The sequence below is a fragment of the Microtus oregoni genome, unplaced genomic scaffold (genome assembly GCF_018167655.1).
Source record: "Microtus oregoni isolate MIOR12 unplaced genomic scaffold, Mior012 000001F_ref0000356, whole genome shotgun sequence".
Classification (NCBI taxonomy): domain Eukaryota; kingdom Metazoa; phylum Chordata; class Mammalia; order Rodentia; family Cricetidae; genus Microtus; species Microtus oregoni.
The window spans coordinates 14,504,109-14,529,731 of NW_024543060.1; the positions used below are offsets into that span (position 1 = coordinate 14,504,109).

The 25,623-nt window shown below is 46.3% G+C and overlaps 1 protein-coding gene across 4 annotated transcripts; it reads right to left on the bottom strand.

Moving 5' to 3' along the window:
• On the bottom strand, positions 1-24,556 carry Cby2 (chibby family member 2). 4 transcript variants are annotated; one of them, XM_041676831.1, is made up of 3 exons: positions 7,008-7,082; positions 6,625-6,705; positions 1-1,176 (listed from the first exon to the last, which is right to left on the bottom strand). In XM_041676831.1, exons 1-3 carry the CDS (start codon positions 7,080-7,082, stop codon positions 1-3), a joined length of 1,332 nt encoding a protein of 443 aa, XP_041532765.1. The 4 variants fall into 4 exon arrangements, with proteins under 4 accessions (XP_041532765.1, XP_041532793.1, XP_041532775.1 ...); XM_041676859.1 differs by lacking the exons at positions 6,625-6,705; positions 7,008-7,082 and adding an exon at positions 24,519-24,556; XM_041676841.1 differs by lacking the exon at positions 6,625-6,705.
• Positions 24,557-25,623: the final 1,067 nt, after the last annotated feature.

Below are 25,623 nucleotides of genomic sequence, written 5' to 3' on the forward strand. Positions count from 1 at the left end.
TCAGACCCTGCTGGGCTTCTTGGGGTCTTTGTTGTTATTGGCTGGCATGAAGGCATACAGCTCTTCAATAAGCATCTCCATCCGGGCTGTGACCTCAGTCACGGTGTCAATGACCAGGCGCTGCTGCCTTTTCAGCTTGTTGTTCTCCCACAGGGCCTTGTTCTCCTCCTGGAAGACGCGATGCTCCTCACGCAGGACGTGCAGAGCTCGGTTCTCCTCCTGCAGCAGCCGGTTCTCCTCCCTCAGGGCCTGCAGGGCCTGGTTCATCTCCCTCAGCAGCTGCAGAGACTGGGTGCTGTCACCTAGGCTGGGGGCGACCTTGCCCTCCTCCTCCCCCGAGGAACCAGATAAGTTGTTAACCATCTCCCTCAAAGCACGCAGTGTCTTAGAGTCCTCCTGTGTTGCAGGGGGCCCTTTGGGTTCCTCAAACGCGGCCGAGAGGCCTGGGCTCTGATCTGGGTGAGGCTCCTCTTTGGGTGAGGAGATGGTCTTGCTCTCCTCGGCAGCAGTGGCATTGTCTTCTGCCTGGGCCCAGTAGGCCTGCCTCTGTTCCAGCAACTGCTGGAGGGCCCGGTTCTCCTCTCGAATGAGCTGCAGGGTGTTTTCCTTGCTACGCTGGGCTGGCAAGGTGACATTCTCTTTCTTCACCGCTTCCTGGGAGGCTGCTTCTTTGTGCAGCAGGGGCGCTGAGGACTGACTCTCCTCTTGGCCCAAAGTGACCTTGTGCTCCTCCCAAAAGACCTGCAGTATTTTGTTCTCCTTGCGGAGGGCCTTGTTCTCGTCCCTCAGGGCCCTGTTCTCATCCCGTAGGGACTTGTTCTCCTCTTGTAGCACGTACTCCTTGGCCAGCCTCTTGTGATGCAGTTTGTGGTGGAAAGAGGAGGAGGGGGAGAAGTAAGGGGACTGTAGGCGGCAGCTCTCATTCACCCACCGCCCGTCCTGGAAGACAAACATCTCGTCGCTGAGCTGCACCCGGGGAGGGTTGTAGTCCAGTTCCAGGTCTGCCTGGGAGGTGGGGCGCTCCATGGGGTCAAAAGGCACAGAAGAGAAGCGGTTGAGTGGGTAGGAATGCTGGCTGACTACCCTGCGGCTCATCCGGGGCAAGGCGGCCTGCCGGGAGCATCGAGGGGTGCTGTACAAGTTGTGAAGCCTCAGGAAGGGCTCGTTGGTGCCCCTCTGTGGGAGAGAGCGGGGAAACAGTCAACGGAGGAACTGGTAAAGTACCTGCTGGTGGACTGCGAGGCCTAGGGACCCCTCCCCTGAGCTCCGGGATCCTCATAGGAAACTATAGACAGCCTTTGTTAGTCTGGGTGGGTACCTTTCTTCTTGAATTAATGGATGGATACTGAACCACGGTTCCCTAGGGGAGATACTGGGCTAGCTTTCTATAAGGCTCTGGCCATAAAAATTCTCTCAGTCGATCATTGTGTTTCTATTACAAGCCTATAACCCGCCTAAGTAGAGGTGGTGCAGGCAGGAACATAACCAGAGAACTTCGAGGCTATCCTGGTCTGCATAGCAAGTTCAGGACAACCAGAAGTAGAGAAAGACACTGTCTCTGAAAATGAAAACCCACAGATAATAAGGTCCAATCATATGGTAGAAACTAAAGGCATGGATTTTAGAAACAACCTTTTTTTTTAAAAAAAAAAATTATTTATTTATTAAAGATTTCTGCCTCCTCCCCGCCACCGCCTCCCATTTCCTTCCCCCTCCCCCGATCAAGTCCCCCTCCCTCATCAGCCCAAAGAGCAATCAGGGTTTCCTGCCCTGTGGGAAGTCCAAGGACCACCCACCTCTGTCCAGGTCTAGTAAGGTGAGCATCCAAACTGCCTAGGCTCCCACAAAGCCAGTACGTGTAGTACTGGCTTTAAAAAAAACAAAAAACAAACAAACAAACAAACAAAAAAGACCTGTCCTTGCTACTTATCAGTTTTAAGAATTTGGGCAAGTTGTGTGACTTTCCGTTTCTAAAATTTTAACTTAGGATAACCACGCCTCCTGGAAGGTGTCAGATCCCTCAGAGCAGGGAATTGCAGGCATCCGCGGGCTGCTCAGCTGGTTATCTGGTTGCATGTGGTCTACGCAATTCACTTAATTCTCACCACACTGGCAAATAAAGTATTTTTCCAGCTCGAACATCCCTAACCTGAAGAATCTCACTTCCAAAGTGCTCCAGATTCTGAAGCTTCCTGAGCATCCACGTGACGCCATAAGGGAAAATTCCACACCTGCCTTTCATGCAAAGACACAGGTGCACTAAAACAAGTGCACGAAATTATTATGATTTGTAGATGACATACAGATATAGATATGGATTTAATGTTTCTGCATGGGCTCCATCCCTGAAAACCTCCCTCCCCTTCTATCTCCATGTAAATATTCAAATATTCTGAAATCCACCCCCCTTTTAGACGCTGCCTCCTGCACATAGCATCCATGATGGGTGGTTTTAATCATCAATTTGACACAATCTAGAATCACCTGGGGGGAAAGAATCTCAGTGAGGAATTATCTGGATTAGGATGTCCTGTGAAATACCTAGAAGGGGTTTTCTTTTTCTTTTCTTTTTGAGAGATTTTGTTGCTTGGGTTAATTGATGTGGAGAGATCCAGACCATGGTGGGCCAGAACTCTCAAGGAGAAATCTTCCTAGATGGAGTTCCTGGGGTTGCCGACCTTCCCCCTAAAGAGTTTGGGAACAGGACTGGACAGCGAGCAGCTGACATGCACTGCTGTGGTCTGAATGTGTCTTTTATATTTCTCGTGCTGGAACTTAATCCCAAAGGTGCATGCTAATGGTGTTTGAGAAGTGAGACCTTTGCAAGGTGGACTGGGTCATGAGGAAACGGATGACCCCCATTCGTGGGTCAAGGGGCTGTTGTCGGAACCTTCTACCAAGTGAGTTCTCTGTGGCTTGCTGTATCTCACCAAGTGATGCCCTCTACCATGTTGAGACACAATGGAAGGTCCTTGCCAGAAGATGACCAGCAGCTAGGATAGTGTCACGTCTTGCTCTTTATTCTGTGAGCGCTGTCTGGCCTTGGACACTTTGTTATAGCAACAGAAAACTGAGAAAACAGCACTGAAGTTCCCCCCCTTCCATGAAAGACGTAGCTACTACCACCCAGGCGAGATGTCCACCTGCCCCAAGAAAACCCAAGCCAGTCGAACAAGCTTTTAAAAGTGGCTGCTTTGCCAACACTGTTGAGGGTTAACGAGTAGGGGAAGCTCAGCCGGTTGAAGTGCTTTTAATGCATGTGAACCTGAAGGGTACCAGGGTCCTAGAATGAAAAACCACAGTGCTAACTTTTAATGCTAACAGCTGAGTCCCACTGTCATAAAAGAAAAAACAATCAACAAAAAAAAAACCTCTCACCTCTCTAATGATATGCTAAATAGCTAAATACAGTGTTTGCTTTAATAAATGCTAACAGATGAAAAGATAATTCACAAGGTAAAAGTGATTAGTTTTGATAGACTTTTAATGCTAACAGCAAAGAGAATAAAGAAGATTGCCAGAATAAAGAAGATGCTAATTGACAGGCTCTCATACAATCTTGCTCTGAAGCTATTTCAGCTGGTGTTGCTGTGAGCCAAAGAGGAAGGAGAAAAAGACAAAGGGAAGTGGAGTGGGCACTGGGAAGTAGTGCCAGAGAGCATTCTGATCCAGATGTATTCTGATCCAGATGTGGAACTCTCATTGATGACCTAAGACTAGTCTTTCATTGACAGTCTAGCACTGAAGGACTTAATGAAAGGCACGGAGAGCTCACTGGGAGGCTTGAATGCCTGGAAGAGTGAGTCTCCGTGTAGAAGGGGATTAGTTGCTTGGGCAGAAAATAACACTATAGCTCACAAGCTAATGTGCTAGAAGAAAACAGATGTGAAAATGCTCGTGTTCAGCATGAGGAAGAAAAATGCAAAATCAATAAGACCTGAAAAGACCTAAAGGCGATAAACTAGTGAATCATGGCCTTTGCAGTGTGATTGAGAACTCCAGCCACCCAATAGGGTTGGGAGCTGGGAGCCAGAGGTACTGTCATAATGCCCTTCCAAAGGGAATGAACTCAACTCAGAATGAAGCTACCTGGGGCAGAAACATACAGGCAGCCTGGGGGTTAGCGAGAACAGTTCAGGTAAGAGGAGAGGATGCAGAACTTTTAGAAGCAAGAGAAGAATTAGAGCTAAGGCATCACCTGGCCCTGCTAAGTACCAATGACAGGCATGACACTGACCTGGGTTCCATCTCAGCTCTGTCCTTGTGACTAAGTCTCCCATTTCCCAGAGCTGTGAAATCTCTGCTTTACACTTGTGCGGCCCTGTGGCCAGCACATGACACCATCAATGATCCCTCAGTATCCTTCCTCACCTTGTTACTCATAGCAATCCTGCCCCGCCACCCCCACTATCTCATTTGGGGAAGCACATGAGCGTACAGGCCTCTCTCACAACCCTATAGGTAGGATCAGTTAATATCTAGTAATCCATGCCTACCTCCCTACCCAAGACCACCAGTCGAGGGTATCCTGGCAGGTTGCCTGGCTTGTGCCTGTAACCATCCTGGCAGAAATGAAGATAGTCTAAAGAAATACCCTCCATTCTTCTAGATATCAGATGATTGAAACAATGGACCCCAAGAAATTTCTCTAGTAGTCTTATGTTTGGAGAAGGTAAAGACTGAAGGCTGATTGGAGCCAGTCAGAGAGGAAGATTATCTCTCAGAAAGAGATTTCACAGAGTCGTGATAACTTTTCAGACCACCCTGCAGAAGAGACTGGGGGTGACCCAATGATGCTGGGCTGGACCACGCCCAGACCAGTGCTGCTTAGCTACCTGAACCTCTGTGACTCTACTTAAACCCAAACTTCCTGTCCAAGATGGACTTGGAGGATCACTAGACCTCCTAGTTACTCCTTCCAGGGTTGCCACATTGAAGAAATCTCCTCTTCCTGCTTTTCAACACCAGCTGATTGCTTAAGTGACCTATAGGTGACCGCTGACTAAGCCTAGCTAGCGTACTCAAGGCCACATCCAGCCATAAAAGATCTCCAGGCAGCAGTGGTCCCTTCATTCCATATCCCTCTGTCATCCAAGATCCAAGACCCAAGGTCCCACAGCACAGGAAGTAGGCCTGAGGGGACCGGAACAAACCCAAGACTTCTCAATCCCCCTTTCCTCCTTGACTGCTAAACTGGTGCTGGGAGCTAGGGACAGAAAGTCGTGCCAGGGGTAGATGGATCTTTCTAATCTTTTTATCATGTGACAGTAAGGAAAGGGTAGGGACTTTATGGTCAGAACTGACAGAAGGGAGGCCCATACTGCAGATGGTTAGTGTTCATGATCTAGGATCCTGGACTGAATAAAACAGGTTGATCTTCCACGATGTGAGGCAGTGGCCCCGCCCCCGCAGCTTCCTCTTCACACTGGTGTTGTCCCTTGAACCAAGAACCAAAATGAAGACTTCCTCCCTTAACTTGCTTCTTGCCGGGTCTTTGGTCACAATGCGAACAGTCATATCACTACTTTCAAATGTTATTCCCAACCCCTTTCTTACTCCCACATCTAGGCCAGTGTCTCTTGTCTGCCCCTACATGCCCAAGGAACCATGTCCACCCTCATTTTGTCTACTAGGGATCAGATCCAGCCAGGTTCCTTGTCCTTCTATAGCATGGCAAGGGCATAGTTAGCTAATGTTCTGGCTTAGCTTTCACGAGCTGAAAGAGACGTAACTAACAGTGGCTGCTCACCACAATGCTGTAAGGGAAACAAATACCCAGGCTGTCCCCTTGTCCTGTAGTTTTGCCTCCTCCTGACCACATTTACTGAGCTTGCTATAATCACACTAATACAGAACACCAGCTAGAGATCCCTCCTCTTTCGTTCGTACCTCCCTAGACCAAACTTTTGGGTAAATTACCTGTGCCTTGGGTCCCTCCATCCTACATTTCACCTCCACTGGCTGCATGACCCTGGTCTTCCAGTGAGCTCTTGGGTGACTCTGGAGAAAGCAAGGCCACCCCCTTTGTGACATAGCAGCAGAAGGAACAGTTAACTAAAAGGGGTTCCCCCCCTCCAAGACAGCTGCTGTGTGCAGGAGACCTGGAAACCACAAGTTGTAAGGGTTTTAACCATTCACTGGCCTCAAAAGAAACAAGTAAATGTCCCTCCTCAGTAAACCATCTTTGAGCTATAGCAGGGCTGGATTCTCTTGAGGGCTGCAAATGGGCCGCATGTTGGGGTCTCAACTCCTGTGTTTACTCTCAAGCATCTGGATTCAAGGTCAACTCCAGTTGTCCACAGATATCCAGAATGGTTATATGCCACCATGCAGGGGAGGTGCTCTTTGGTAAGGTTAGAATTTTCTCACAATATCATCTATCCTTGAAAGGCTAGCTAGCACTGGAGAACCTGACCCTCCAACCCAGTCCCCTCATTCAAGGCCAGAGGATCCCAAGGTGCAGAGAGTCCATGTATCTTCTCCTAGACACGTAGCCAGGAAAAAAAAAAAACCAATATGACAAGAATTTGAGCAGCTGACTTCTCTGTTCATCCTGTAAGGTTTGGAAGCAGGGTTATTCTAGCGAAAATTGGTTAAGTTCTATCCTCCCGTGATCGTCCCTACCTGAGGTAGAATCACATTGATTGGAATTTCTAGGCTTTCAGATCTGGTATCTCTCTTTCTTGTAAAATTAGGCCTGGAGTGCTGCGGAAAAAAAAAATTAGATTTCTCCTTCCCAACCCATCCTCAGGGCCTCAGTGGCTCACCTGAAACCCATAACTACTTTCTACACGTTTATACCCTTCTTACCAATTATATCCCTTATAAAACATCTCAGCCTAAAGGTGTGTGTAGAAGGTACCTACCCAGAAGTCTTACTGATCACTGAACAAAAAATTAAGACAGGGATTAAATGATATAACCCTCTTGCAAGTCTTTGAAGCAGAGATCACTTCAGCTCTTCCTGGTTTTGAACTATTATTTCTATGTAAAGTAAAAAGCCATACCAACGTGAGGTGCCAGGTATAGGTCCTATGCATAAACTGGTCGCCAAAACACTCAGAACATTCCAGAGGTGACATCACAGAACAATATGGTGCTTTTCTGAGCTCATGGTTTCCCTCTGAGCATCTCAGGTGGGAACAGGGCTTCTGCGGGAAGGAAGAATTGCCGCTGGCTGTGCCCGGGTGTCCGGCCCGGGTCAGTGTGACACACAGTAGCCCTAACACCAGCCTTTGTTTGGTCAGCCTCGCTGCCATGCACACCTCATGGCCAGGCTGGCTTGAAACTCTCCATCTCCATTCAAAGGTGGCATCTACTTCAACCATATTACTCAGGAAAGGAGAAACATTAACTGTCCAGACCTGGTAAGGTTTGGTACTACAGAGGGCGCCTTCAGTTCAGTTCCTCTCCAATATAGGTACATGGACTTAGTATCAGGTCCCAGAAGTTAGGGGCTCAGCCCTGCAAGATGACCTTTATTTCAGGTACCAATCCCAGACCAGGGCTACCTACACTCGTAACTGGTTAGCTGTGCAGGGGCTCCCTTGACCTGCTGCATGGGTTCGATCGTTGTCTTCAGAACTCAGGAAAGTGCTTTACTTAGGATCACAGCTTTATTACGAAGCACGCAGCTCAGAAATGGCCAAATGGTAGTCATGAAGGGTGGGGTACTGGAGGGTGATGTTGGAAAGCTTCAGGCCTTCTCTGGACCCACCCGCCTCCCAGCATCTTCACCAGTATCTGAATCCTGTTGTTTGTAAAGTTTCATTAGGTAGGCAAATTTAATTAAATCATTGGCCTTTGATCATTTAACTAAAGCCAAGTCTTTCCTGCTTCCCCAGAGGGGGAAGTTTGCTGAAAATTCCAACCTTCGAATCACCTGATTGGTTCTTCTGGCAATCATCCCCATCCCCACCCCCAACCCTGCCAAAGTCATGCAGCTAACATAAACTGATGTGTGTTCCAATGAGGTCCTGTCAGGAAATCCCAAGGGTTCTGGTACAATTATACAATTAAGGCCACAACATCTGGTCCCTCCATCCTTAATTCTGTCAATTCCATGACCTCCAGAGCCCTTCGAGAGAACTCTCTTGTGTTTCCAGAGTCCCAATTCCATGAGATTTTGGCCCCTTGGAATAGGAAGAGAGTGATGACCCAAAATGAGCAGCCCCAGAGATGCTAGAACTAACCCCTTGAGTCCCTAACACCCAAATTACAAGCAAATCTTGATATAAGAAAATTCAAATGTACAAAAGCTGAAAGCGGCACCTAGAGAAAAATCCAAGTGACTGATTCCGTTGCCAAAAAATTTATGTCTTCAAGGAAGTTTTTTAACCGTGTGCGTGTGCGTGCGCGTGTGTGTGCGTGCGTGTGCGTGCGTGCGTGTGCGCTGCGTGTGTGTGCATGTGTGTGTGCGTGTGTGTGTGTGCCTGTGCGTGTGTGTGCATGTGCGTGTGTGTGTGCGCGTGTGCGTGTGTGTGTGTGCGTGTGTGCATACGCTGGTACATGAGATCAGACTGACAACCTTGGGTGTCAGCCCTCAGCTGCCATCCATCCTGTATTTTAAGACACTGGCCCCGAACTTGACAAATAGGTGAGGTGAGGCCAGTGAGCCCAGGGATCTGCCTGCATCCACCTTGCCAGCCCTGCCTGACAAGAGGGGGCCTCAGCAGGATTTTTAGGACCTTTTTCTTTCTTCTTTTTTTTTTTTTATTCTGATTTTCGAGAAAGGTTTTTGGTTCCTGTCCTGGAACTAGCTCTTCTAGACCAGGCTGGCCTTGAACTCACAGAGGCCTGCCTCTGCCTCCCGAGTGCTGGTATTAAAGGCGTGCGCCACCACCGCCCGGCTTGACCTTTTTCTTTTTTACATAAGATTGGGTGATCAAATTCAGGTCCTTACAATTGCATGGCAGGCACTTCACTGAGCGAGCTACAAGACTTACTTAGTTGATTATGAAATTGTGGTTATTAATGCAGAGCACTGAATTTGCCGAATTTGCCATCTTTGCCATCTTTAAGTTTCTAGTTCAATAGTTTTGAGTATATTCACGTCGCTGTGTAAGAACACTCTAGAATTCTCTCCTCTTGGGAAACTATGACTTCTATTAAGCCCTAATTCTCCCTCTTCCTTCTCACCAGTCCTTGGCGGCCACATTCCTATTTTCTGTTTCTATGATTTAAACCACATTAATGTCTAAGCTAGGGTTTCTATCGCTGTGATAAAACACTGTGACCCAATGCAATTTGGGTTTATTTTATCTTACGCTTCCAGGTAACACTTTATCACTGAGGAAAGTCAGGGCAAGAACAAAGGCAAATTTAATGGGAGGAGTGCTGCTTAGTGGCCTGCTCCCATGGCTTGCTCGGCATGGGTTCTTAGAGCACTCAGGACTGCCAGCCCAGGAGTAGCGCCAACCACAGTGAGCTGGGCCATGCCATGTCTACAGTCATCTCCACAAGCTTGCCCATGGGCCTGTCAATGGTCCCTGACAACTTTCCTCTTAGATAACTCTAGCTTGTGCAAAGTAGAAAACCCAACCAACCAACCAAACAGCTACCAAGCACAACGAGATGTGTTATGTGCGTGGAATTACAGAGTCTCGGTTCTTTCCTTCTTTTGAAAGGCTCGAGGACATCTCACGGTGTGCAGGTGTCATTTGGGTAGTGTCTGTCCCCTGGCTGCTGCAAACACTGCTGCAGTAAACTCGAGGGTGCAAACATCTCTCTGAGACTCTGCTCTGGATTATTGTGGGTACGTACCCAGAAGTAAAGTTGCTCAATGACAAGGTAATTCCATTTTTAATTTAGGGGGGGTCCCTCCTCACTGTTGCGCATAGCACCTGTTTTATTTAGCCTTCCCACCAACGGGAGACTTCCCATTTCCCCATGCCCTCACCAACACTCACTGGTCTCAGCAGGCCATACCTGTGCTGCCTGAAAGCATGGTCTCATTTCTCCTCATGCACGTTCCCCACAGAAATTCCTGCACACCCCTGGATGCAGAGGAGTCTAAAGTCACCGGAAGAACTAATGCCACCAACAAACTGAGGCCTGGAGGGGGCTCCCTGATACAAAATTTGCTCCCAACCCCTCGAGTGGAATGTCTACCGGCTGACACACAATTGGTACTTCTGCTGTGAGCGGTCAAGAAAGGGCCATGCCAGAGCCTCTGCGAGGGCCTCTTTATCGGCTCGCTGGATGGATTGATTTTCACTTTTATTTTTAAAGAGACATTTTACCTGGGCCATTCCAGTTGCCAAATTCCAGTTGCCCCAAATGCCTGTTATTACTCGGGTTAACGCAACCCTCAATCACATGTGTTCCACAGACCTCCCAATCAGAGTTTAACCACGTGGTGGATGGAGGGAAACAGGGCTCCTGTAAATTGTTCTCTGACCTTCATTCAAATACACACATGTATTTCAAATAATGCCATTTTATTTATCTCATTCGTTTATAATGCAAAAAACACATTTTTTTCATCAAAAGGTAATTTATCACTTTTCCTCGGGTTCGTGGGCCACCAGCTCATGATGGAAAGGGGAGCAGAAGCAGCAAACAAGGTTCAGATGGCCGTGAGTGTGACAGAAAGAACTGGGAGCCAGCTTCAGAGAAACAGATCATTTTATTGCTCCAGGAGTAAGGTATATAATAAGGATTCAGGGACGGGCCATGCCACAGCACCTAGTTATCATACAGGTGGGAGGAAAGAGCCAGACTTGTGTGCTGAGTCATCCAGCATCTGCAGGGAGCTCTGCACAGGGTCATCCTCCAAATAAGGTCAGGATCTGAGCTTAGAGAGACTCTCCAAATAAGATTAGACAGAGGAGCGGAAGCCCCAGGAGAAATGGAGTCCCCCATTTTGCACTGAGCTCAGGGAGCTATCTGGACATGGTGGAGTGCAACCTGAACAGCAGGGTTCTCCAACACCTCCCCCTGTTTTATTTTATGATGGAGAGGAGTCATTATAGGTTCTGAGAGCCTTATAAACTGTACTGAAGGGGTCCAGGGTCTGATAGTGGACCATAGCCTGATGGGTGATAATTCTAGCAATAGTGGTAATCTGTCATGGGAGATGTTGTACAAGGCAACGAGCAAGCATCAAAATAAAATACAGCATAACTGGGGGCTAACAAGAGGTAGGAGCAAAGAAAAGGAGTTATTGAACCAACCTAATTGTTCAGTGGGTTGGAATTGGTTTTCACATCATTTGATTTTTTACATAAAAAGCAACATTCTTCTCCCAATACTTCGCAAGTGCCCCCATGTACAACAGTTACCAAATCCAGGGTCCAGATATTCTCACCTGTTGGAACCACAGTGCAGTTAAATGTGCTTCCCATCCTTCTTATGAGCCAAGCATCAGAGTAAGTTCAGTTTAGTTGGCGTTCTGCAATAAGTACCTACCATCCCTGAAGAGGCTACTCAGAAAGATCTGAAAATCTAAATTAAAAGGTTTATTATTGACGTGACATCCCTTGTGAGGCAGTGGTGGCACACACCTCTAATCCCAGCACTTAGGAGGTAGAGGCTGGTGGATCTCTGAGTACAAAGCCATCCTGGTCCACAGGGTGAGTTCCAGGACAGCCACAGCTACACAGAGAAACCCAGTTTTGAAAAATAAAATAATAAAATAAACGAAATATTACTGATTGTAATTTCTAAATCATAATAATCAATATTCAAACTTATGCCCAAAGGATGCAAAGGTTCTGGTAAAGCTTCCCTGTGGAATTTCCACTTCTCCTCGTGTTACTCAGTTATTCTCAGTGGCTAGAAAGGTGAAACTGTTGCATAGTGTGTGTGCAACTCTACGAGCAACTAAAGATTACTGCTATATGCTTTGAAAAGAGGAAAATTACACAGTAAAAGAATCTCAACTTAAAAAATACTCATTAGAAGATTTTTGACCCCAAATCAAAGCCTACCTAAATGTTCTAGAAAAACATTTTAGACTAAGCATCTTGACATGCTCATCACTGTCAGACCTGGCCATCTCGTGCAGACTGAGGGCAATGCATGCATTGATCAATGAAGATATTTTCCAGAACCATTTTCAGATTGCCCTCTTCATTGGATATGCTTCTTTCAAAAACTCTTAGTAACTTGTTGTTAAACCATCATCTCTAGCAAGAAGAAGAAAAAGGGAAAAAAAGACTGTTTTCTTTCTTTTCAAATGGTTCCAAGATAACACACTGTAAACAGCCACTTGCCACCACAAAGGCCAGCAAACAAGATGACTGCACATCATTCTCTGTATCAACTAAAAGAGACGCTCAAATTTCATGCAACCCTGTTACTTTTTTTTTAACTTTTTTTTTATTGAGAAAAGAGAAAAAAAAAAAACAAATTTCCTCCTCCTCCCAGCCTCCCATTTCCCTCCCCCTCCTCCCACCCTTCTCCCCCTCCCCCCACTCCTCTCCCCCTCCCTCTCCAGCCCAAAGAGCAGTCAGATTTCCCTGCCCTGTGGTAAGTCCTAGGTCCTCCCCCCTCCGTGCATTTCTAGGAAGGTGAACATCCAAACTGGCTAGGCTCCCACAAAGCCAGCACATTACGTAGGTTCAAAACCCCGTGCCATTGTCCTTGGGTTCTCATCAGCCCTCGATGGATGGAGACAGAGACAGAGACCCACACTGGAGCACTGGACTGAGCTCCCAAGGTCCCGATGAGGAGCAGAAGGAGGGAGAACATGAGCAAAGAAGTCGGGACCACGAGGGGAGCACCCACCCACTGAGACAGTGGAGCTGATCTATTGGGAGCTCACCAAGGCCAGCTGGACTGTGACTGAAAAAGCATGGGATAAAACTGGACTCTCTGAGCATGGCGAACAACCCTGTTACTTTTTAAGAGCAGGTTGTCTCCATCCGCATTGTGCTCTGGTGTGTCATCCATTTCCTGCCGCGACTTCTCTGTGATCAGACATAAATCTCTATAACTCTAAGTAAATAAATGCCTGGCAAATAAATTTCCCGCATGACACTACCCCCCACCTGTGCCTCCAGCATCCTCTTTGAATTCTATACGTTTTTAGTGTCAGAGCAGAAGCTGCATTTATATTTCAGTCAACAGTACAGCCACCACTTCCTGGTTTATTTCCATCGCTCATTCCTTTCCAGTTTTCTCCGCATCCACCAGCAAAAAAAAAAAAAAAAAAAAAAAACCTTTGCAGCAAAGGATGAGAATTCACTCCATTCGATCATTCGGGAACAGCTTATTGAGGACCTTGAATGAGCCAGCCACTGTCTGAGGAAGTAATGAACAAAATTAAATTTTTATAAAGCTACACTCCTATAAAGAAAGGCCAATGATAGACAAGGTCTGGAAATCAAATACAAATTAGTCTGTAGAATCTGCTGAGGATTGCTTCCAGGACACAAATGCCTTGCTTGCTTAATCAAGATAATCAAAAATAGTAGCTTATGAAATAAAAATGAACACAAAATGAAATAGTGTGTGACTTAACCTATCCACATCTTTTATGGTTCGATCATCTTTGAGTTATTTATAATATCCACGAAACAATGGAAATAGTGATTAGATTAGATTGTTTAGGGGATGGCAAAAAAATTCTGTACACTTTCAGTGCTCACTCAAATTTTTCCAAATGTGTTGCTCTGTGTCTCTTGAGTCCACAAATATGGAACCAGGATAGGTGGAGGACCAACTTTATATGTAATAAATGTATCCCCACAGGCAAATTCAGCCGCCTCCTGAGACAGTGGTTCTAGGCAGTGAAGAGGCCTCTGAGCATGTGAGTGGGATTGTCTGACCTCTGAGAAGAGGCTGCCAACAGACAAGGCAGTAGGAGAAAGTCTCCGAAACAGAAGCCTTACAGAATTGACTAGACCACAGAAGCTAGTCCACCTGGAGTCAGAGTGAGGGGTAGAGAAGAGTCAGAGGGTAGAGGGCTAAAGGCAGCCCAGGGAGGTGACAGAGGACTGTGAAGGTTAAGGCAGGGATTGTGACTTTTATTCTAAGTGGCAATGGGAAGTCACTGGAAGGTGTGCATTGGACATGGCATAAGGTGACACAGGTAGAAAAGGACTTTTCTGGCCTCAGTGGAGAGTAGGCAGCAAAAAGCTAAGGCAGGAGCAAAGGACCAGTTCCAGTTGTCTAGACCAGACATGAGTGCATTAGTGAAGGTCAGAGGACCTGATAATCAGATTCTGGGTATATTTTGATGCAGAACCAGTGGAACTTGCTGGAAGTTTCGCTGTGGGGTAAGAGAGAAGGGAGATAGAGGGCTACACAGTTCTAATGCGAGCACTGGAGAAAGGTCAATTCTTGGAGTGGGGTGGGGACTGGGAGGGAGGTGAAGGTGGGCCAGGCATGGAGATGCAGAATTCAGTTTGGACATGGAAAGACTAGAGACGGGACTGAGTATCGGAGCCAAGCAAAGAGTCCCTTGCAAGAGTCTGGAGTTATAGGAAGGTGCTTGGAATGGAAATATCATTTTAGGATTTGTTAGTGTTCAAATGGGATTAAAAGCCTTGCCTTTAGATTTTTCCATTCTTCATTTCACGTGTGTTCATTGTGGTAGCAAGAACTGGTATTCCTCTGGACAAATGCCACTCTTTTTCCCCACTACTAAGTAACAAACCCAAAAGAGGCCGTGAAGCACAAATTCCCATTACATTTATTGACATTTTAAAATATTGCATTGTACATGATTTAGATGACTAAAAAATATAGCATACCTTTTTATAGCCTTTTTAAAAATGATGACTTCAAATTCTGATTAGTGAGTATCCCAAGATAACACAGTTAGGTGAGGTTCTTCATTGCAGAATGTGGAGATAAATCTGTATTTGTACAATACCTAGCAACTTCATTGTAAAAAAGAATGTTGCGGATGAGACGCTGCCACTGTGGCCTTTGCTATTGTCCATTTCACTTTCCTTGCAATTCCATCGGACCCACCCATCTCTTCTGGGAGATCGTAAGCCACGTGTCCATTCTCGGATAAGGGGTCTAGCAGTGACCAGATAATGTTGTTTATAAATCTACTTTATCTAGCGCAAATAAACTGTCACCCATCAACACAATGCTCAGAAAGAGATCCTACTCAGTTCTTGCAGAATCTGCTTTTCATGAAAACACTCCCCCTATCAAACAGGGACACCCCTGAGACCACTCAAAGATGCTAGTGTCTGTCTTTGAGTTGTGGGTTCACAGAGTTCAGTTTCCATCTATTTTGGTTTGTTTTGGGGGGGGAAAATCGATGGAAAATGATGCTGGTGAGATGCCTCGCTACTTAAGAGTACAGGCTGTTTATGCATAGGAGCTGGGTTAAGTTCCCAGCCCTCCTCTAACTTCAGAGGGCACTGGGCACACCCGTGGTACACAGACATGCACGGACAGAATACTCACATGCATTTTAAAAATGGAAAAATAAATCTGATCAATGATGTGGGATGTCTTTCTGTACATATGTTTCTTTCATTGGTTGATGAATAAAGCTATTTCAGCCAGTGGCTGCCACAGGAGAAAGATTCCAAAACATTACCAGTAAGCCACAGTCTCATGGCAATACATAGATTAATAGAAATTTAAGATGTAAGAGCTAGCTAAGAATACACCTGACCCATTGGCCAAACAGTGTTGTCATTAATATAGTTTCTGTGTGATTATTGGGTCTGGGTGGCTGGGAAATGAAAGTACAGGATCCATCTACAAATGGTACCCAACGTGAGGCTCAAAGCCACAACCCTGAGATTAAAAGTCTCAAGCTCTATGAAATTAGAATCATGTTCTCTTCCCAACTCAATAGAGTGCTTGGTACACACGTCCTTTGAGAAACTCTACTCACAAACTGCTTTGACGGAGGCCCTTTCAGTCACCGGTAAAGGAAGAAACAAATGAGGCTGCCATCGAGTCAAATAGGAGTGGGCCCTAGCTTCTGAACCAACAGATTCCCACCCACCAGTGACACGGAACAAAGACCAAGTCAACATTTAAAACTTAAAGATGAAAACATTCAAAAGCCCAAGTTGTCCAAATTGAAGACTTGTCTGGGAGCTATTTAAAAATTAAAACTGCAAATTTTCTCCTCTGAAGCAATTGGCATTATGTTTTATGGTTTTTGCTGTTGTTTTATGTTCTCCAAGGACCGGGGAGATAGTTCAGTAAGTGCTCACCATGCAAGGTCTAGAGTTAAAAATCCACAGAGCCCACGTGAAAGAAGAGTAGACTTGGATAGCCTGTAACCCCAGCACTCAGGGGACAGAGAACCCCAGAGCAAGCTGACAGCTAGAATAACCACAATTGGCAAACTCTGGGTTCAGCAGAGAGACCCTCTCTCCATATATAAGGTGGAGAACAATCCAGAAGAACTCTCAATGTCAACTCTGTATGCACAAAAATCCAAACTTGATGACCCCTTGAAGGAAGCAGCGACACTCCATCACCTGCAGCATGTTGCCCAGCCAACTCACCAGAAATTAGATAAACACTAGTCCCTTGTGTCTAGGTGACTCTGCCTGTAAAGTAGAATTTGTTGGACTCGTATTAGTAACATTGCAGTGAATGGCTCAGGGCCATCTGCCAATCATGCCCCTGCTCAGCCTCTGTGGAATTATGGGGCAACTTGCACCAAACCCAAATGTGAGCTTGAAACTGAAATAGAAAGAAAATGAGAAACAGTCTGCATATTTTTCCAAGAAGCAAAGACATAATTTGTTTAGAAGTCTCCCTGAGGGGAAAAGGAAGTTTCCAGAATCCACTGGATGACAATGAAATGGCTTCATGCTTTCCCCTGCCATAACCTCAACTCCTCAAGAGCTCTTCAAGGTCTTATCACTCAGGCCTGGGAGAGCTGGAGCTACTCAGCGGGCTGGGCAGGTCAAGTTTGAAGAGAATGACTAAGTCATTCAAGCCAGTCCTTCTCCTAGCTTGGTGTGTGTATGCGTGTGTGTGTGTGTGTGTGTGTGTGTGTGTGTGTGTGTGTGATGTCTATGGGTGTTTTGCATGTATGCCTGTATACTATATGGCATTTGGTGCCAATGGAGGACAGAAGAAAATGTCAGATCTCTTGAAACTAGAGTTATAAATCCTTGTGAGCCACCATGTGGGTGCTGGGAATCCAATCTGGGGCTCTAGAAGAACAATCTGCACTCTTAACCACTAAGCCATCTCTCTAACCCTTTAGCTATAGATTTTGCATATGTTTCATTTATTTATTTATTTATTTATTTATTTATTTATTTATTATGTACACAGTGTTCAGTCTCCATGCCTGCAGGACAGAAGAGGGCACCAGATCTCACTACAAATGGTTGTGAGCCACCATGTGGTTGCTGGGAACTGAACTCAGGACCTCTGGAAGAGCAGTCCGTGCTCTTAACCTCTGAGCCATCTCTCCCAGTATATGTTTCAAAAGAAAACTAAGATAGCTTTTGACTGGACCATATCTCTTCCATCAAGACAGCCAGATCAGCTCTCCCTGGGCTATGATGCTGGCTTGCCATTACCCTTTAGCTTCCAAATCAGTCAGCCATCTGAAGCCCTGAAATGAGTTAAGAAGGTGGGAAGAGAGTAAGCAATATATAGGATCACCCAATTTTATAAGACATTCAATGACCTTGAAGATGTCAAGGGAGGTCACAGAACCCCTTCTCAACACAGAATCAAGCCCGACAGAATCCAATCACTTAAGAACCCTCTATATAGTAATTGCATTCTGAACAATTATAGTATCCTCACTGAGAATGCTCTTATCAAAGAAAGAACTGTGGCCTCAAGGATTAACCCTGACGACAGTTGAGCCTCAGAACAAGATTAACTTTGATCATTATTGTCCTTTTACCCTGAGTGGAAAATGCAAGTAATCACCCCCAAAGAAAGACACGATTCCTTGGAAACCCCTCACATGAAGCCAGACTCTCAACCTGTGCCCTGCCATAGTGCCAGTGGCTAAGCCAAACTATATTAGCAAGAGGGCTGTTGGGTGGCAATAATGTCATTTGGATATTTCATTTAAAGACCATCCTTCCCATTATGATCCTTGAAGCAAATCCAAGAAGCAAGGAAATAAGTCTGATAGCCTGTGCTTGGGAATCTGAGCATCAGACAAGTCTATTAATCCAATACAGTAAAACTCACAAACTCCCAGGAGTCCTCGCGGTACTCTTAAAATTAAAATTCCTTTCCGTGAAACTCCTTTCACCTACATCATTAAAGAAAATTCCATTTTAACTCAGCTCATCCCAGAGAGGACATGAAGAAAAGTGTTGGGTCTAGGAATACAAGTTTTTACACACACCAAGACTCCGAGAAGCAGCACAAGGAATGTCCAACCCGACCCTGACATTGGCCTGCTCCTTGCCCATTTTCTTACATAATAAAACAGAAGAAACAGCTTACGCTGCCCAATCTCGCAGCACATCTAAAACCCACATTGCTTTCTGCAAAAGTGCTTTCCCAGTCAATGCACGCACCCAGGCTTAACGAAATTCTGAAAAAAGAGCGGAAAGATGGCTCAGTCAGTAAAGTACTCACCTCCCAGACACAAGGACCTGAGTCTGATTCTATATCAACCATATGAGAACCCATATGAGAAATCAGGGCATGGTGTTGTGCACTTGTAGCCCAATAGTTAGCAAGACAAATGGGGTGGGGGAAGGTTCCAGGCCAAGGAGAGACCCTGTTTCAAAATAAGGTGAAGAACATTCCTAAAGGGTGACACTAAGGTTGTACTCTGACCTCCACATACGTGTGCCTACACACACACACACACACACACACACACACACACACACACACACACAGGAAGTAGGTGGCAATGAAGGTATTACTTATTTTCTTGCACAGTGTATTTTTTTTTTGTTAACTCGACACAAAATAGTCACCTTGGAAATCAATTGAGAAATTACCTCCATCAGAGTGGTCTGTGGGGTATTTTCCCGTTGCTGATATACGCAGGAGGGCCCAACCCACTTTGGGCAGTGCCATACTTAGGCAGAATGACCTAAGGTGTATATGAACAGTGGTCGGGCGAGTCATTACACAGCATTCCTGGAGTCTCTGCTTCAGTTTGCGTTGAGCTCCTGCCCTCGGCTTCCCTTAGCAACAGAGTGTGTGCTGTAAGATGAAATAAGCCCTTTCCTTCTCAAGTTGCTTTTGGTCAGTGTTTTATCGCAGCAGCACAGAAGCAAGCTGGTAAATACAGGCGAGGTAACCAAAAGGCTGTGTTTGACTGCAGACATTGGAACTGGAAAGGGTACATTGATCTATACACTGAATGGATTGGTGTGACTGGACTCCTGGGGCCTGTTCATTGGCAGGCTATTAATCTTCCATGTAGCCTTGAGCCAGAGCTTTTAAATGCTTCCTGCCAATTTCTTGGCATGAAGAACAGAAATGAAATATGCCTCTCTATCAGAGTGAAAACTCTTTTCGGTTGCTGTATCCCATGGTAGCCAATATTTGCGTCCCTCTTTGCGATAAAATGTTGCTTGCAATGAGTGAGAGACCAAATGGTTGTCAAGAGGCACTTAAGTTTCTCGCAGAGAGTGGGCTTTAAAAGCACTCACACACAGGGGCTGGAAGGTCAGGTGCTGAAGAAACAGTTCTCCGTTTTTATAATAACAAGAAAGTTGGCTTTGGCGGATTAGCAATCCCTTTTTCTTAATCCCTATTAACTGTCCATGACCCATCTCTTCTGCCAGGAATCTCCTGCATTTACCTCTGTGGCAAAGGCAGTGTCTTGGGGTCACTATCGCTGTGATGAAACACAATGGCCAAAGCAACTTGGGAAGGGCAGGGTTTATCTGGCTTGTATTTTCAGGTAACAGTCCATCACTGAAGGAAGTCAAGTCAGGAACTCAGACAGAGCAGGAACCTGGAGGCAGGAGCTGATGCAGAGGCCATAGAGGGGTACTGCTCACTGGCTTGCTCCTCATGGCTTGCTCAGTCTGCTTTCTTTTTCTTTCTCTCTTTTCCTTTTTTCATTCTTTCTCTTTATTTATTTATTTATTCTTTTGAAACAGGGTTTCTCTGTGTAGCTCTAGCTGTCCTTGAACTCTCTCCATAGACCAGGCTGGCCTTGAACTCAGAGATCCACCTACCTCTGCCTCCCAAGTGCTGCTATTAAAGCTGTGCCCCATCACTGCTGGCTTCAGCCTGCTTTCTTATAGAACCCAGAACGGCCAACCCAGAACAGTACCACCCACAATGGGATAGGCCCCTCCCGCATGGATCATTAATTAAGAAAATGCCCTTCAGCTGGATCTTATGGAGGCACTCTCTCGATTGAAGTTCCCTCCTTTCAGCTAACTCTGGTTTGGGTCAAGCTGACATAAGACTAGCCAGTACAGGCCATCGGCAGGCATGTGCACTGTTGTCCCTCCATAGCTTAAGGACAATTGCTGGAAAGTAACCGGCCGGAGACTGCGTTCTCCAGTCCCTGTGAGCTGGGCTGAGGTCATGAGACTGACTTCCAGCCAAAGCAATGTCTGTAGAGATGGCACAGACACCCCAGCACCACCTCCTCAGGGAGACACAGGAACTGAGACACAGTAGACTGACGCTCTACTCAGTGGAGGGACCCCTGCAGTCAGCTGAGACACCACACACACCTCTCCCTCCTGGGAGTCCTTGAGCATCACGCCCTTCCTGAGACTCAGTGTGGCTAACTCCCTGGCCTCAGCCTGGGAGAGGCCGCCCTGGAAATTAGACTACATGGATTTGTTACTTTTGCCTTACCCTGACCACGGTACCTGACAGAAACAACTGGAGGAAGGATGGATCCATTTGAGCTCATAACTTGAGGAAAGTTCGGGCAAGATGGAGCGGCTCAGCTGATGGCAATGGAAGTGTGGATGGCGGCTGTTCGCATCCCAGCAAACCAGGAAGAGAGGCGGGAACCAGGGGCTGAGGAGGCTCGCAAGCCGATTTCTATCAGTTGGCCTCACTTCTCACAGGTCTCACAATCCCCTCAGTCAGCATCACCAGATAAAGAACAGGTGTTCAAAAGATGAGATGTAAACCAAAACACTTAGTATCCACTGAACTCCTAATATGCCAACATCTTTCACGTGACAAATATTTTCTTTTCAAGGCTGAGGATCAATTCCAGGGCCCAAACATGCTAGGCAAGTACTCTACAGACTGAACTACATCCCCAGCCCCACACAATCTTATTCTCAAGGAAGGAAGAGTCGGCTCCATGGAGCAAAGTAAGAAACTTGAATCAAAGAGATGTGATTTGTGCAAGGTCAACTCGAATTCAGGGGTTCTGAAGTTTGAAGCCAGATTTTCTGGCTTGGGTTGCAGGGATGGTGACGTGATTCCCCAGATCCTTTGTCCAGACATCGTGCCCAAAGGAAGCTCCACCTGTCATTCAGCTGTTACCCACAACCCCAGGCCTTCAACACAGAACATGAGAGTGGCCACCATGTGCAGCCCACCTGCCCATGAAGGGCAGCCTCCACGGGATTCTGAGAATCATTAAAAAAAACAGGAGAAGGAAAGATTTCTCCAAATTGCTTGATCTACATGAATGCACAGGCCATGGGGTATGACCATCTGTCCACCACTCTCCTTGTGTAGGTGACCACCGACTGCCAGGTGTCACGCCAGCCAGCCTGCATTGGGTAAAACAAGCTCAACATAATCATTCAAACTGGAGCCTTTAATGTTTAATAAAACTAACAGCATAAACTCGGGTCACCGAAAAGATGAATGACCAGAGAGGAAGTAAGAATAAGGTCGTTAGTGACCGTGACACATGCGTGAATTGAGTGTAATACTTGTTTGCCCGGCAAAGACTCTGTCAACTGGCCATTGCTATCATTGAAAAATTTGTGTGCCCGAACACATATGGGTCTATGACCACGTGACCCACCACAGAGAAACCTCACACTCTGTGAATACTGCCCTTTGCTGGTTCCAACCAGACCAGTACATTCCAGATCTGCTGGCCAGAGATAGGGAGGGTACATTACAGTTACCATAGCAGCCCCAATGTCCCCCCTGAAAAGGGTCTCCATTTGCCCATCCCCTCTGTGACAGGATCACAGAATATATATCACTCTAGCTTCCCAAGGGGGCTCCCAGACTGTCCGAGCTATTGATTGCTTTAGCAATTTACCAGGTAGGGAATTAGAGTTATGGGTTGGTAATTTCCTGTGCATGTCTTCCTTCGATTGCTGTGTTGCTTGGCTGCCCTGACGGTGATACGAGAGCTGGGTATTTATCTGCAAGATTTGTCAAAACTTGTTAATAGTCAATATGTCCCTCCACTGATGTTAAATATAGGATCAGTTGCCGAAAAATCTCACTCTGAGAATAAATAAAAGGTTCACTTAGACAGAAAGCGAGAAAGCTGGAGAAAGGCAGCTTTGCATTGTTCTCTAAAGAGGCAGTAGGAGTGGGAGATTCCGTGTAGCAAGCATTTTCTGTTTACCCCAGAAAATCATCAGTCACCTTGTTCAACCAAAGAAAGGATCCAACCAAGTTCACCTAAGAACTGGCTCCATACGGTCTTGAGTCAAAGTTTTGTGACCTACCTTGTATTTCCCAACCTTGTTAGGATCCAGAGAAACTCAAATGGCTAACTGTGGTGCCTATTAGCATACCAAAGAGCATGCTGGCCTCTAGGCTCCCTCATGACCAGTTATAGAGTCATTCTGACTGGCATACACCACACCCTACCCTAAACTTCTCCAGCCGTGTGTGTGTGTGCGTGTGTGCGTGTGTGCGTGTGTGTGTGTGTGTGTGTGTGTGTGTGTGTGTTTCCTGGTCCTCTTGGTCCTTGACTCCTCTCTTGATCCACTTGACCTCTCTCTCACTCCCCACTTCATGGCCTGGTTCAGTGTACTGATCATGTTCAGTGTGCTATTTTCTCTCCCTGCTCTGGAAGCTTCTAGATACTTCTGGCTGTTCTCTCCCTCATATCTACAATAAAAAACCTTCTCCTCAATCATATCTTCATTTCATTCAAACCATATTTTCATTATTGAACTATTAGTAGCCCAGAAAGATACACAGCAACTTAACCAGGACGTGAAGTGTTGGCAAAACTGTGATTTATTCATAAAAGAGCGGTTCTTGGATTCTCAAGAGCCAAGTGTTGTCCTTTGGGAGGAAAGGCAGAGTCTAAAATTCATGTAAAAGTAATGGCATTTAGTAGCAAGATATATCTTCTGGAATAGTAAGAACGACAGATGGGAAGATGGACCATGAAGGAGGAAAAGGTTCAGAAAGAGGGAGGGATGAAAGGACCAGAGGCAACACAGGACACACCCAGACCAAGTTCTCAGAAGAGGGACAGAGGGCAGGGAATAGGAGACAAAGACAGGAGACAGAGGACAAGAAGACCGGGAAGGGGACAAGAGAGAGGGGTGAGGGGTATTCGCCCCTGAAGGACAAAGGACTGCCTCTGGATGGAGAGGAGACAGACATCGTCCTAAAGCAAATGGCAGGTTATAAAGGGAAAGGGGGAACACTCCACCCCCACCCCTGTATTAGCATGAGCTCTTTGTTTTGATTGGGCATATTAATAGGTGATTCAAAAGGAGGCATTTGGTTGCTGGACTTCACTACTTTAATAGCTGGACCTTGGTGAGCCATCTTAGCAGTAGGAAGTGGCCAAATCAGGAATAGACCTTGGTGGCTTTAGGGATGCAATCTAGTGGCTGAGCAAGGAAGAGGAAATGGGAAAGGCAAGGCCTACCAGAGCCATGGTTGCCATGCTCAGGCCTGCTAGCTCCAGTCAATGACCAATCTGTGATTTTTGTAATATTGTCAAGTATCAGACTAGATGTCAGCATCGTGGAGATAGCCAGCTAAAAACAGGAAAGCTTTGTCACAACTCCTGGGTTGAGAAATGTCAATCCATCCTGATTTTGGTCCCCGTGGAAAGGACATTTCTTCCTGGCAGCAGCACCTCGTGTGATAAAAACCTGGTGACCAGAAAGCAGTGCAGAAGACACAGGAAGAGGAGAGGCTAGTGTTACCAAACCCCCCTTAGGGACACACCTCCAATGACCTAAGACCCACCATCAGGCCCACTCCCTTGAGTGTCCCACCACCACCTCCCAATAGTTCCAAGCTGATGAGGAGCAACTGAGGAGGACCATCAAGACCTGAACTAGAAGGCCACGTTTATGGACATGGCGCCTGTTATTCGTTAGGTGGAATTAGGAACCACCTCCAACCACACTGAGAGCTCTGCCTTTCAGTTTGGCAGAAGCAGCCCTTGAGGAGCTGACGTGGGCCAGGGAAAAGCATCATCCTCCCAACAGACAGAGCCCTTCTCCCAGCCCCTACAAAGCACCTGCTGTACCCCCCAAGCACTTGCTGTACACCCCACACACTGTACCTGGGATGCCCCAACTGTCCTGTAGCCTGCCACAGCGGCCTCAGCCCCTCTACTGCTGACCGTACCAGGCTGCCTCTTAGGACCTCCTGTAATTAATCAGGAGCATTTCAGACCCATATTCTGACTCATCTCACAGATTGATTTTTCTAAATTATGTGTCAGCATGAAGGTGTTTAAAAAAAAAAAAAACACTTACCTCAGCAGCAATTAACAGCAAAGTCTTTAAAGCTTCGTTTCCATTTCCTAGGTCTTTAAGAGCCAGAAGTGATATCAGCAGCACCGAAATCAAGTTGTCTTTAATCCCTGGCTAAAAAGGCAGAAAATGTCGTGAGTGATCATATGACTAAGGCAACATTTGTGGAACTTTGCCTTCTCTGTCGCACTCTGGATGCTAACATTTCTTATACGTGCACATTGACTATAAAGGAAAATACATGGGGGTAAAATTTAGCAGGAATGGGCCTTGCTCATATGAAATACGTAGGAGAACATTCAAGATCTCTGAGCTCTTCTAGAATGTCAGCCTGGTGTTTTGGGCAACACTTAGGCATAGGGCTGTTAACACATCTGCCAGGCATTTCTAGGAAAGCTAGGTCTCTGAGCGTATGGCCCTCAGAAAGGTGACTCTCGGACATTTGAAAGCTTCTCTGTCTACTCAGAGAGGCCCAATTAGCAAGAAGCCAGTTATTTTCAGCAACAGAAGGCATTTGATACCGCTTCTGGGTCAGAACTCAGGGGCATGCTGCACCCCAGGACAAGATGAGCAGTAAAACTGCACGTCAGGGAGAAGATTGGGGTGCCTGAGCCAAAAGACTGTCCTCCATCACCTAATATCACAGGAATTTGGAGGCTGAGGCTCCCTGGTCTCCCACCTGCCAGGCACCAGGCAGGCTCCCAGAGCTTTCTGATTGTACAAGCCCTCTCAAGCTGTCATTGTGCTAACTTTAACCTCATTTCTCTTTCCTCTAGCAGGTGAGGGATGAGGACGGCCATGTTATGGGGTAAACAGTCACTCTTTATGATTGACCATCCTTCGAAGGCTTCCTTGACCCCTTGAGCTCACACATCTAAACTCCCTTGGCCTCATATATGTTATTATTTTACTTTATTAGATACACACCATCATAAATCAACGTGATTTCCTTTTCATCTCAACTAGCAAGAATCAAGCCCACTGCTTTGCTTTAATGTGATATAGCTCACAACTGCTCACATTTTCCACCAGCTTTGTCTTACTTTCTCTCCTGTCTGCTGTGGAATAATCCTCTTGTTCACTGTAAAGATTTGTCACTTTGGTTTAA